Raw genomic sequence first — 12,120 nt, 5'->3', positions numbered from 1 at the left:
GTATATAGAATTTTGAACACACAACGATATTTCACATTTCATTTTGAAGAGATGATCATATCCTGTCCTTTGTGGGAGACAATGTTTTCTATTTGTCTAAGGTGGTTGCCTCAAGCACGGTTTTGAGTGGAAAAGGGTCTGAACCAGTGGCTCCAGCTCCACAGCCAGGCCCTGGGAATAAAAGAGGTCAAGAAAAGGCAGAGCGTGTGGAGAAGCCACCGGGTAAGTATCGAATAGCAACAGTGAGGATGTACAAGTGGGATGGAAAGGTTAGTCTTGAGTAAGTAAGCCCACCAGGCAGGAATCACCTGGAATTAACTGCTGGATATGCACTGTTGAGGCCCTTTGCTCTCCACTTGTAGCCAAAGGAATAAGTCAAGTTAGGTTTGAGTGAGATCAAGAGAAGTGATATCAACTGTAATAGACCAGTATCTTTGATCCCCCTCCAGGTACCTTCGGAAGCTCTGGCTCTAGTTCAAACCCCTACAACGTGGTGATGGTTGGAAACAGCAGTGTGGGCAAAACCTCCTTCATGAGGCGTTTCCAAAGTGGAGAGTTCTGTCGGCACCACGATGCAACCATTGGTGAGTATCATCATCCTTGTTGTATGTTTGGCATCATGCCCTTTCATGTCATGCGAAGAAATGAACACACCATGGTATTACTGTACATTATTCATATTACTCATTCATGTCTGGTTTCATGTTTGTTTGTTTGTGTGCTTATCATCTGAGCAGGTATTGATACCTGTATACAGTCTGTGACAGTGGATGGCAGCCCAGTGACTCTACAGTTATGGGATACTGCAGGTCAAGAAAGGTGGGTCTCTAACCTAAGTTCATCACAATTGTTCACTATATGTAATGCATCGATACAGAATCTGTTCCTCTGTCCTAATTTGAACCCTCCATGTGTGTGTTTTATTTGTTAGTATATAATTACCTACATGTTATACTATTGTTACACTCTACTCCCCAGATTCCACAGCATCACCAGACAAGTGTTCCACAAAGCCCAGGGTCTAATGCTGATGTATGACATCACTTCCTCTCAGAGCTTCTGTGACATCTGCTACTGGGTCAATTGCATTCAGGTAGGGGGCATTTAAATCATGCCTTTAATATTATAATCAAAGAACAACTATGTAACAACACAAACAATTGTTTGCAGGATTCACAGTTCTTCCACTGGTATCTATTGTACTGTCATAACCTTTTGTATTTTGTAGGAGGGGGCTCCAGATGATGTCATCGTTATACTCCTTGGGAACAAGACTGATTGTGCTGAACTAGATCGAGAGGTTCAGACTCATGAAGGGGAGAACCTTGCAAAGGTATGTTGACGTTACTGTAACTTTAACAGCCAGAATGTGGGCGACTGGACAGTAGGATTTACAGGTGATGTGATATAAATGATTATTTTACACTTCTGTAGCTGGTGCTGAAATTGACAGTGGTAGCAAAGCAGGATTGAGATCATTCATGATAAATACAAATAATACTTGTATTGATGATACTTGCCCTCACTCTTAAAGGGGTACGACATGCTCTTTATGGAGTGTAGTGCTGCAACAGGTGACAATGTGACTCTGTCTATGGAAACTCTGGCAAGGTAAGACATGCCGACAGGTCTTCCAAGTACAGTAAAAGCTATTGTTTGTTTGTGTTGTTTGGATTTGGCTGCGTATTGTCATTATCTGCAAGGGGAAGAGGACTCTGTTCTGTGAATATTCAAACATTGATTTGGTGTGTTGTTGCTTCAAGGATGCTAAAGCAGCTGGGTGAGCAGACAAGACAAGAAGAGGGAAGCTTGGTGTTGCAGAAAGAACCGCCAATGAAGAAATCAGGCTGCTGCTGATCAAGGTGGAGAAGATTGGTACATGTCATAATCTGCAGCACATACACGCACGCACGTATGCACGTACGCACACACACATGCATTTGTGCCCTATAGCCCCTTATGATAGTATTTTTATTTCTAAATGTTCTATATGTAATATAGCAGATGTAAATGGTAAAAACATTTGTCAGTGCATGCCAAAGCATATACTGTAGTGGTAGTAATGTAACGCTTGAGCTGATTCTCCCTTTTCTACGTCTTTCAAACACTGTTTGTGGGGGAAAAATATATTTATTAGATTATGAAGAGATATATATTCATAGCAACATTATTTATTTACAGTAGATAGTGTCATATTACAATTTATTATTGGGTTTCTTTTTGCTTGAAAACATCCACCTATGCAGTTTATACAAGCCTAATAAATACATAATACATTCAATTGCCTCCATAATTCCAGTCATATTGACAGAAAATATTACAAATTATTTCTTTAACTATTACTGTGAGTTCCAGGAGCTGCCACGCTCGTCCGATCCGTCGATCATATTGACTCACTGCTATTATCACATTGTACCTAATCTGTATGGACTAGAAGAGACTAGAAGTCAGAGACGTTCAGAGTGTGATTGCATCGATTGTTGTGTTGCCTCATGGGTTCCAGAGCAACAGTATGGCTAGCACCAACAGGCTGAGGAACACAGCAAATGCTATGAAGAAGACTTCTGCTGCCCACTGGCCATGCTGCACACCTGTCACCACCAGGGGGCGCTCTGAAGGGATCAGGTTGGTCAGGTTCAACATGTAGCCCAGCGTCCAGTTGATGTCTGTATCTGCCACCTGATAGACAGTGGTGTACATATAAACATAAACTCAGCAAAAAAGAAAAGTCCCTTTTTCAGGACCCTGTGTTTCAAAGATAATTTGTAAAATTCCAAATAACTTCACAGATCTTTATTGTAAAGGGTTTAAACACTGCTTGTTCAATGAACCAGAAACAAGTAATAAACATGCACCTGTGGAATGGTCGTTAAGACACTAACAGACGGTAGGCAATTAAGGTCACAGTTATGAAAACTTAGGACACTAAAGAGGTCTTTCTACTGACTCCCAGGGTCCCTGCTCATTTGCATGAACGTGCCTTAGGCATGCTGCAAGGAGGCATGAGGACTGCAGATGTGGCCAGGGCAATAAACTGCAATGTCCATACTGTGAGACGCTACAGGGTGACAGGACGGACAGCTGATCGTCCTCGCAATGGCAGACCACGTGTAACAACACCTGCACAGGAACGGTGCATCCGAACATCACACGTGCGAGACAGGTACAGGATGGCAACAACAACTGCCCGAGTTACACCAGGAATGCACAATCCCTCCATCAGTGCTCAGACTGTCTGCAATAGGCCAAAAGAGGCTGGACTGAGGACTTGTAGGCTTGTAGCCTGTTGTAAGGCAGGTCCTCACCAGACATCACCGGGAACAACGTCGCCTATGGGCACAAACCCAACGTTGCTGGACCAGACAGGACTGGAAAAAAGTGCTCTTCTCTGACGAGTCATGGTTTTGTCTCAACAGCGGTGATGGTCGGATTCACGTTTATCATAGAAGGAATGAGCGTTACACCGAGGCCTGTACTCTGGAGCGGGATCGATTTAGAGGTGGAGGGTCCGTCATGGTCTGGGGCGGTGTGTCACAGCATCATCGGACTGATCTTGTTGTCATTGCAGGCAATCTCAACACTGTGCATTACAGGGAAGACATCCTCCCTCATGTGGTACCCTTCCTGGAGGCTCATCCTGACATGACCCTCCAGCATGACAATGCCACCAGCCATACTGCTCGTTCAGTGCGTGATTTCCTGCAAGACAGGAATGTCAGTGTTCTGCCATGGTCAGTGAAGAGCCCGGATCTCAATCTCATTGAGCACGTCTGGGACCTGTTGGATCGGAGGGTGAGGGCTAGGGCCATTCCACCCAGAAATGACCGGGAACTTGCATGTGCCTTGGTGGAAGAGTGGGGTAACATTTCACAGTAAGAACTGGCAAATCTGGTGCAGTCCATGAGGAGGAGATGCACTGCAGTACTTAATGCAGCTGGTGGCCACACCAGATACTGACTGTTACTATTTTAACCCCCCCTTTTGTTCAGGGACACATTATTCCATTTCTGTTTGTCACATGTCTGTGGAACTTGTTCAGTTTATGTCTCAGTTGTTGAATCTTGTTATGTTCATACAAATATTTACACGTGTTAAGTTTGCTGAAAATAAACGCAGTTCACAGTGAGAGGACGTTTATGTTTTTGCTCAGTTTATATGCATGTACAGTCGTGGCTAAAAGTTTTGAGAATGACACAAATATTCATTTCCACAAAGTTTGCTGCTTCAGTGTCTTTAGATATTTTTGTCAGATGTTACTATGGAATACTGAAGTATAATTATAAGCATTTCATAAGTGTCAAAGGCTTTTATTGACAATTACATGAAGTTGATGCAAAGAGTCAATATTTGCAGTGTTGACCCTTCTTTTTCAAGACCTCTGCAATACGTCCTGGCACGCTGTCAATTAATTTCTGGGCCACATCCCAACTGATGGCAGCCCATTCTTGCATAATCAATGCTTGGAGTTTGTAAGAATTTGTGGGTTTTTGTTTGTCCATCCGCCTCTTGAGTATTGACCACAAGTTCTCAATGGGATTAAGGTCTGGGGTGTTTCCTGGCCATGGACCCAAAATATCAATGTTTTGTTCCCCGAGCCACTTAGTTATCGCTTTTGCCTTATGGCAAGGTGCTCCATCATGCTGGAAAAGGCATTGTTCGTCATCAAACTGTTCCTGGATGGTTGGGAGAAGTTGCTCTCTGAGGATGTGTTGGTACCATTCTTTATTCATGGCTGTGTTCTTAGGCAAAATTGTGAGTGAGCCCACTCCCTTGGCTGAGAAGCAACCCCACACATTAATGGTCTCAGGATGCTTTACTGTTGGCATGACTAAGGACTGATGATAGTGCTCACCTTGTCTTCTCTGGACAAGCTTTTTTACGGATTCCCCAAACAATCGGAAAGGGGATTCATCAGAGAAAATGACTTTACCCCAGTCCTCATCAGTCCAATCCCTGTACCTTTTGCAGAATATCAGTCTGTCCCTGATGTTTTTCCTGGAGAGAAGTGGCTTCTTTGCTGCCCTTCTTAACACCAGGCCATCCTCCAAAAGTATTCGCTTCACTGTGCGTGCAGATGCAGTCACACCTGCCTGCTGCCATTCCTGAGCAAGCTCTGTACTGGTGGTGCCCCGATCCCGCAGCTGAATCAACTTTGTGTTGGGCGCCCTGAAGCCTTCTTCACAACAATTGAACCGCTCTCCTTGAAGTTCTTGATGATCCGATAAATGGTCGATTTAGGTGCAATCTTACTGGCAGCAATATCCTTGCCGGTGAAGCCCTTTTTGTGCAAAGCAACGATGACGGCATGTGTTTCCTTGCAGGTAACCATGGTTGACAGAGGAAGAACAATGATTCCAAGCACCACCCTCCTTTTGAAGCTTGCAGTCTGTTATTCAAACTCAATCAGCATGACAGAGTGATCTCCAGCCCTGTCCTTGTCAACACTCACACCTGTGTTAACGAGAGAATCACTGACATCATGTCAGCTGGTCCTTTTGTGGCAGGGCTGAAATGCAGTGTAAATATTTTTTGGGAATTCAGTTCGTTTGCATGGCAAAGAGGGACTTTGTAATTAATTGCAATTCATCTGATCACTCTTCATAACATTCTGGAGTATATGCAAATTGCCATCATGCAAACTGAGGCAGCAGACTTAAATTAATATTTGTGTCATTCTCAAAACTTTTGCCCACGACTTTATATGATAGACACACAGCTTCATTAAGGCAGCACAGCTATTCACATTGACTGCCATACAAGAACATTCCTTTTTTCATGATTTCTGTGGTAAAATGTCTTTCATTCTGTGTCCTGAAGCAAAATCTTTCGTATTGGATGTTGATGTTTTACATATGTCAATACACAAGTGTATAGTTAAGCACACACCTGTCTCTGGAAGTATATATTTCCCCAGGTCTGGTTGAACTTGTAGCCGTCTAGTAGTACTGTCATTATGTAGTTTGCTGAGGCACAGTAATCACGAAGGTACTTGTCCTTTTCACTATACTCTGCCTTGAGCTGCCAAAATAATTGATATTATCACAAACAAAGTTGTAGTAACATTGGGGCCGATTCTGACCCGAGGTAAGTGGTGTACATGGACGTGAAAGAAACGCACACCTGTTTAGGTGAGGTGCTGGCTTGCGGAGGACAACATATGAAAAAGAAAAGGAGAACCACACACTCGGAGCTCAGATGCAATAATTGAATAACCTAATAACCAACGTTTCAACAGACAAGCTGTCTTCATCAGTGGCGTAAATGGAACATAATTCCCTTTTTATGCACTTTTCTCTCTATGTGTATTCTGACCTTGAACCTAAGCGTGAGAATAGCATGCTATTTACCCCCTATTTGTTGGGGGTGGCGATCAAATAAATGAAGGTGTGTAGACAGATATGCTGTATTCTGACCTTGACTTATTTCCCTAATAATTCCACCACCTTTACGTGTGAGGAAACCATGAATAACGTGGAGTCTACCTACCGGTCCCAAGTGGAAAAAGCATCAAATTAATTTTTCAGATAGAAATAACACCATTCTCCATGCACTGTAATTTACAACTTGATAAGAGCTACAGTAGGTAAATTATTAATCTGTTTGGATAAATGCATTGTAAATATAATTGACACTTGTTTTAGATCTATTCAAGTTTATGAAATGCTGTGCCATTATGCAGTATTTAAATTACAAGGCTTTTTTTGCTTGCAGAGATGGGCCCTCTCAAATGTTTTAACTACAGGCTACCTTAATATTCTCTGTCACCACCGTTGTGATGACACAACATTAGTAGGCTTGATTGCCAACAACAACGAGATGCCGCTCGGTTTTAGGAAGTGCACTGGTAATGTGGAAGGTCAGCAGAGGTCTCTATATCTCACCGAGTCCCAGGTCCTTTTACAGAATGTGTCTATAGTTGTGGTAACCTGAGCCAGAGAGGACTGAGGAGCCAGACCAAGGAAGTCAAAGGTGTAATAGTATGTTGAGAAAGCCTAGGGAGAAGGAACAGTATGATGGTGACAATAAATTGAAGTGTTTGATTGAGCCTGCCTGGAGTGCCAGTTGAGTGGGCTTTGCGTAGATATAGGATGAACACTCACAAAGAAGTCGCCACTGACTGGGGGCTGGTATACCCCGTTGAAGCCACAGTCAGGAGCCAGGGAGCAGTCAGTCAGGTTCATGATGTTCTTCATCTGGTTGAGACACCGCAGTGGCTCACTGGTCCCTGTGAAGGTGACCTCTGAGGCCGGATCAAAGGTCATGGGTCTGGCAACGCAGGGGGAGTCATAGAGGTCACCCAGAGTCAGGGTTAGGTTGTAGCCCAGGTGGTAGCAGGGGTGCTTGACTGGGCGGGTAGACCCACTCATCTAAGAGAGGAGGAAGTTTGCTTGAATCAAAAGAAAAACAGCCCTTTAAACAGCCATAAAATGATTCTGACTCAACTGAGAAGCATTCAGTCAAACAGATTTTGGGTAATTAGATTGGCCCAAAGATATTTATGATGTGCTTTAAAGCTGGAATCCATAGCGGTGAAACTGCCAGGTCTGTTTGCGATAACAACAAAGTGGCTACTTTAAACAACGAACATTGTTTTTCCCCCTCGGACACCATTGCACGTGCAATAAAACAGCAGAGTATGTACTATGATTATTTTTACCAAGATGCAGGATGCTCCTCTGACCAGTTACAATGTTTTGAAATCTAAAAACAATAATAAATGCACCTGAGGCATCCAGTGGCGCTGTTTCAACTTATGCAGATCTTAGCTTTAAAGAAGGCCTGGGTAAGGCCAAAACACTACTGCCTGTTTACACGTTTCTATTCCTGAAAACTGGTTTTATATCGACATGTAGGGGAAGTTTACCTGGCATTTTTACAGTACCCAAAACCATTCTGCAATTTCTTTGAGTCATATCTAACAGGTGACCAGACAACTACTCACAGTACCTTCAGTAGATGAACCCGTAGCTTCCTCATGGCCTGTTCCTTGCCATAGCACAGGTAGCTGTGTGTGTACACCTCATATTGGTAACCATAGAGCTTGGGTCCCAGGGCGGAGGCAGGGTCCTGTACAGGCTGGCCGGGGGTAAAGGATATCTGGGTAGAAGAACCTCCCATGTCCAGGGCGCCCCAGATCTTCCTTCCTTTAGGGCTCACCCATTCTCCCTCAAAGGTGTGCTGCTCATGAGAAGTACAAATACTGTATGTTAGCTATAATGTTAAACTGCAAAGACCTGCAATTCACCATTATAACAAGCTTTTACAGTGCTTATAAATGGTACTACTACTGTTTATCCACAAGCCTCTGTTAATTTTGCCTAAACAAGGTTGACACCATTCGGGAGTGTGTGTGTGTGGGTGCGTGTGCGCGTTCCCTATATTTGTATTCATATTTTTTATTGATCCCCATTTGCCAAAGCAGCAGCTACTCTTCCTGGGGTCCAGCGAAATTAAGGCAGTTTAATGTTAATGTTAAAAACATTACAATACAGTCACAGATTTCACAACACACTGTGTGCCCTAAGGCCCCTACTCACCACTTCCACATATCTACAGTACTAAATCCATGTGTATGTAGAGTGCGTATGTTATCGTGTATGTGTGTGAGTGTGTATGCATGTGTCTGTGCCAATATTTGTGTTCCTTCACAGTCCCTGATGTTCCATAAGGTGTTTTTTTTTATCTGTTTTTTAAAATCTAATTTTACTGCTTGTGTCAGTTACTTGATGTGGAATAGAGTTCCATGTAGTCATGGCTCTATGTGGTACTGTGTGCCTTCCATAGTCTGTTCTGTACTTGGGGACTGTGAAGAGACCTCTTGTGGCATGTCTTGTGGGCTATGTATGGGTGGCCAAGCTATGTGCAAGTAGTTTAGACAGACAGCTTGGTGCATTCAACATGTCAATACCTCTCATACACACCTTGATGAAGCTCTCTTGTAGATAGTTGATGGTGATCCATCCGTAAGCCCCTTCCTCCATCCCAGATAGGATCCGTGCCCCCCGGAAGTCAAAGGGATACCCCTGGATCGCCTTGGTTACCTGCTCCAACACCTGATAAGACTGGGTGTGATTCTGTAGCCTGAGGAGAGGAAAATATTCTACCACTCTTACCGGACAATGAAAGTAGATTTCATAAATGCTACTTTATTATTAAAACCAAGTTCTGCAGCCTGAAAGAGCATACATCACCCAGTCATAATGTACAGGAGGTTAAATACATTCCAAAAGCTTTGTGGTTCCAGGTAGAGCCCTCTGTGGAAAGGGTTTTACATGGAACCCAAAATGGATCTTCCTGGAACCAAAATGGTTCTTCAAAAAGGGTCTCCTATGGGGACAGCCGAAGAACCGTTATAGGTTCTAGATAGCACCTTTTTATTCTTAGAGTGTAGTCACCACATAGATTAGTGGGAGGTTTTTCTTGCACATTCATTCATAAAGTCGTAGTATTGGGATGAGGTAAATGAAAATGATTACACCTATCAAGATAACACCGCGCAGTCTTGACTTACTGCAAGAGTCGCATGCCAGCGGTAGCACCAAGGTACACAGGAGTTTCCCTCTGCTGGTTTGCAGGGACGGCTACCAGTGCACTTTCCAGGCACTTCCTCAGACTGAGCCCTGCACCAGGTGGGTCCTGGGCATAGCTAGAGATGCCATCTCCTACGGACAAGCAGGGGACAGGGGTGTGAGTCAATGGTATATTTCTTTATGTGACAACCATTACTGGGTGGTACTGGGTGATTTGTCTTGGCCCTTGCGATCAAGCTGCCATGAAAATAGGTGTAAGATGACTTAAGGGCATATTCTAACTTCTACCTTCTAGGGGCAAATCCTAACTACTCTCCCATTGACATAAATTTTGATTGACAAATTCCGGTAACTTTCCCAAAATCCCAGATGAGGAACGCCAGGTTGGAGTCTGCCCCTGCACCTTATTCCCTCTACATTCCAAAACCTGGGAATTTTGGCAAAGTTACTGGAATGTTTAAACCTTAACGTCATTGCATGACTAAGTGAAGATTCGCCTTACGTAGAAGTTAGTATTCACCAATAAGAGATCAAATAATAGAGTAGTAATAATGGTTCACTGACAGCACTCAGCACTGACCGTCAACATCACAGACCAGCATCTGTGACACCACCCCAGTGTTGTTTTCTTTGTTGCCAGGCCAACGGTACATGTAGAGAGAAGTGTGTGTGGATCCAGCATCGAACACCATCCCATACTGAAGGACACACAGAGACAGATAAGTCAAATACCAACAGAGAGAGAGAAACTAAGAGTACTTCGTCCTTACTCGGACAATCTAATGAATATACATTTTTGATAACGTCCCATATTAATGTTGGGAAATTTTTGAGTACCTCCTTTCCCATATTATTGTTGAATATTGTCCCATATTGGGAGCTTGACAGGGGCCCTGTTGCATCCTGTGAGGTATGTGCTTTGTGAAGTCACATTGATGTCTGGGAAATGATGAAGGAAATGTGATATCCAAACGGGTCAAGGGTGGAATTAGGAGGGAACGCGTTGGAACGGCGTTCCCAAAGTCAAATTATTTCAACATGAAAAACATCGATTTTTAAGGTGGATTTTAGGATTTTACATGGGTGAGTTCCCAGAGTGAATATTCCCCAATTACTGTAGTTACAACCCAGGTAACAGTTTTTCTTCATCACCTGCATGCGATGGGGGAGATCCACCAAGTGGTGCTGAACTAATGTGAGGATTAGAGCGATGATGCCCACGCATCCCATCACTACCACCACTGCAGCCAGCGCAACCTGTTTCCCCATTGACATATTCATTCCAAACACACCTGTAAGCCCACTCTCCTGGACACACACACACACACACACACACACACACACACACACACACACACACACACACACACACACACAGAGAGTAAATTACACTTTGGTCTTGTTTTTATGGCACCATCGCGAAAGAGAACATCTGTTTTACCAGGGACATCTTCATTACAAACACACGTAAGCCCACTGTCCCGGACAAACATACACACACATGGCAAATTTGTTGAGAACTAATCAACTGTCTCTCTAAAATCAATCCTTTGATTATAAAAACAAATTACACTGGAGTTTTTTTTCATGCCATCAGTGTGAAATATTACATTGTCATCGATCTTCATTCATAAATATAACATTATTTATAACATTATAACAGTACTAGTTTCTATAAATAGGCACAATGTACACAGTCTATCCCAAAATAATGTATATCTTATCTGATGTATCTGCTTTATTTTATCAGATTCTTATCAGACTCGTTACAGAGTTGGCAAGGACAATATATATATATATTCTGATTCAGAATTTACCACAGCAATTGTGAGTTTAATGTATTTATGCCACTTGTCTCCTATGCCACTGTCTCCTCTTCTCCAAAGGTGTAAAGAACTGACAAAGACTATTGTACATTATGTGATCTTAAAATGCTGTCTGTACATCCAAAATGTACATATCGCTTAACAGTATAGTTTTATAAAGATGTTAACATGAGAGAATTTTGCCTAACGTATTGAACAGATAATGCTGCCTTTGAAATAACCATGAAAGACAAATAGGAGCGGTGACTGACTAGTAGTCAACCATTAACAGAGAAAGCCCCTGAACTCTTCTATTAAAACATGAGATGACGACAGGAGTTTTCCACTTGATCGTCCATGGTCCAACATGGTCAAAACAACTGGACTTACCGTCACAGAAGTTTCTTCTCTGTGATCTCTTCTCTCTGACCCCCAGGTCAAATTAGAAACAGATGCGTTACCTTATAAATGTTTTGCAAGATCTTACACTGACCAGAGTATAGGCGTTCTCCCCCTTTCTCTTGTGCTCTCACTGACTATCACTTACGCACTCTCTCTGTCTCTCTCACTCACCCTCTCTCTCTCACTCTTTCCCTCCCTACCTCACGTCTCCCTAATAAACTCACACTCTCTCTCTTCCTCCCAAGATCTGATACACTGTACAATTTGTCATCTTTCTTCCTCAAGTGGTAGGCTGAAATGTAATGTTAGAGCCCTCACAGCTACTCACGAATTTGGATACATTGAATATGTGGACATTTGAAGTATGTGATGTCTCATGCTTG

General features: G+C 43.0%; 2 protein-coding genes across 7 annotated transcripts in view; one reads left to right on the top strand and one right to left on the bottom strand.

The window, feature by feature from the left end:
- The window catches only part of LOC110528322, a 20,264-nt gene extending 17,983 nt beyond the window's left edge, over positions 1-2,281 (top strand). The window contains exons 3-9 of the mRNA XM_036983902.1: positions 102-222; positions 450-584; positions 738-819; positions 979-1,093; positions 1,229-1,333; positions 1,535-1,611; positions 1,764-2,281. Coding sequence (XP_036839797.1) covers positions 102-222; positions 450-584; positions 738-819; positions 979-1,093; positions 1,229-1,333; positions 1,535-1,611; positions 1,764-1,857 — 729 coding nt within the window. The 3' untranslated portion in view covers positions 1,858-2,281. The remainder of the gene's footprint in view (positions 1-101; positions 223-449; positions 585-737; positions 820-978; positions 1,094-1,228; positions 1,334-1,534; positions 1,612-1,763) is intronic.
- entpd8 (ectonucleoside triphosphate diphosphohydrolase 8) lies at positions 2,152-12,120 on the bottom strand. 6 transcript variants are annotated; one of them, XM_021610300.2, is made up of 10 exons: positions 11,726-12,117; positions 10,683-10,822; positions 10,111-10,228; positions 9,512-9,662; positions 8,922-9,081; positions 7,948-8,178; positions 7,101-7,367; positions 6,882-6,992; positions 5,887-6,018; positions 2,152-2,679 (listed from the first exon to the last, which is right to left on the bottom strand). In XM_021610300.2, the coding sequence occupies exons 2-10, from the start codon at positions 10,809-10,811 to the stop codon at positions 2,491-2,493; spliced, it is 1,488 nt and encodes a 495-aa protein (XP_021465975.2). In that variant the 5' UTR covers positions 10,812-10,822; positions 11,726-12,117; the 3' UTR covers positions 2,152-2,490. The 6 variants fall into 6 exon arrangements, with proteins under 6 accessions (XP_021465975.2, XP_021465976.2, XP_021465974.2 ...); XM_021610301.2 differs by having other exon boundaries at positions 10,683-10,838; positions 11,829-12,117; XM_021610299.2 differs by having other exon boundaries at positions 10,683-10,838; positions 11,726-12,115.

Source organism: Oncorhynchus mykiss, chromosome 7, assembly GCF_013265735.2.
Source record: "Oncorhynchus mykiss isolate Arlee chromosome 7, USDA_OmykA_1.1, whole genome shotgun sequence".
Lineage (NCBI taxonomy): Eukaryota > Metazoa > Chordata > Actinopteri > Salmoniformes > Salmonidae > Oncorhynchus > Oncorhynchus mykiss.
This window is presented reverse-complemented; position numbering and strand designations above follow the sequence as displayed.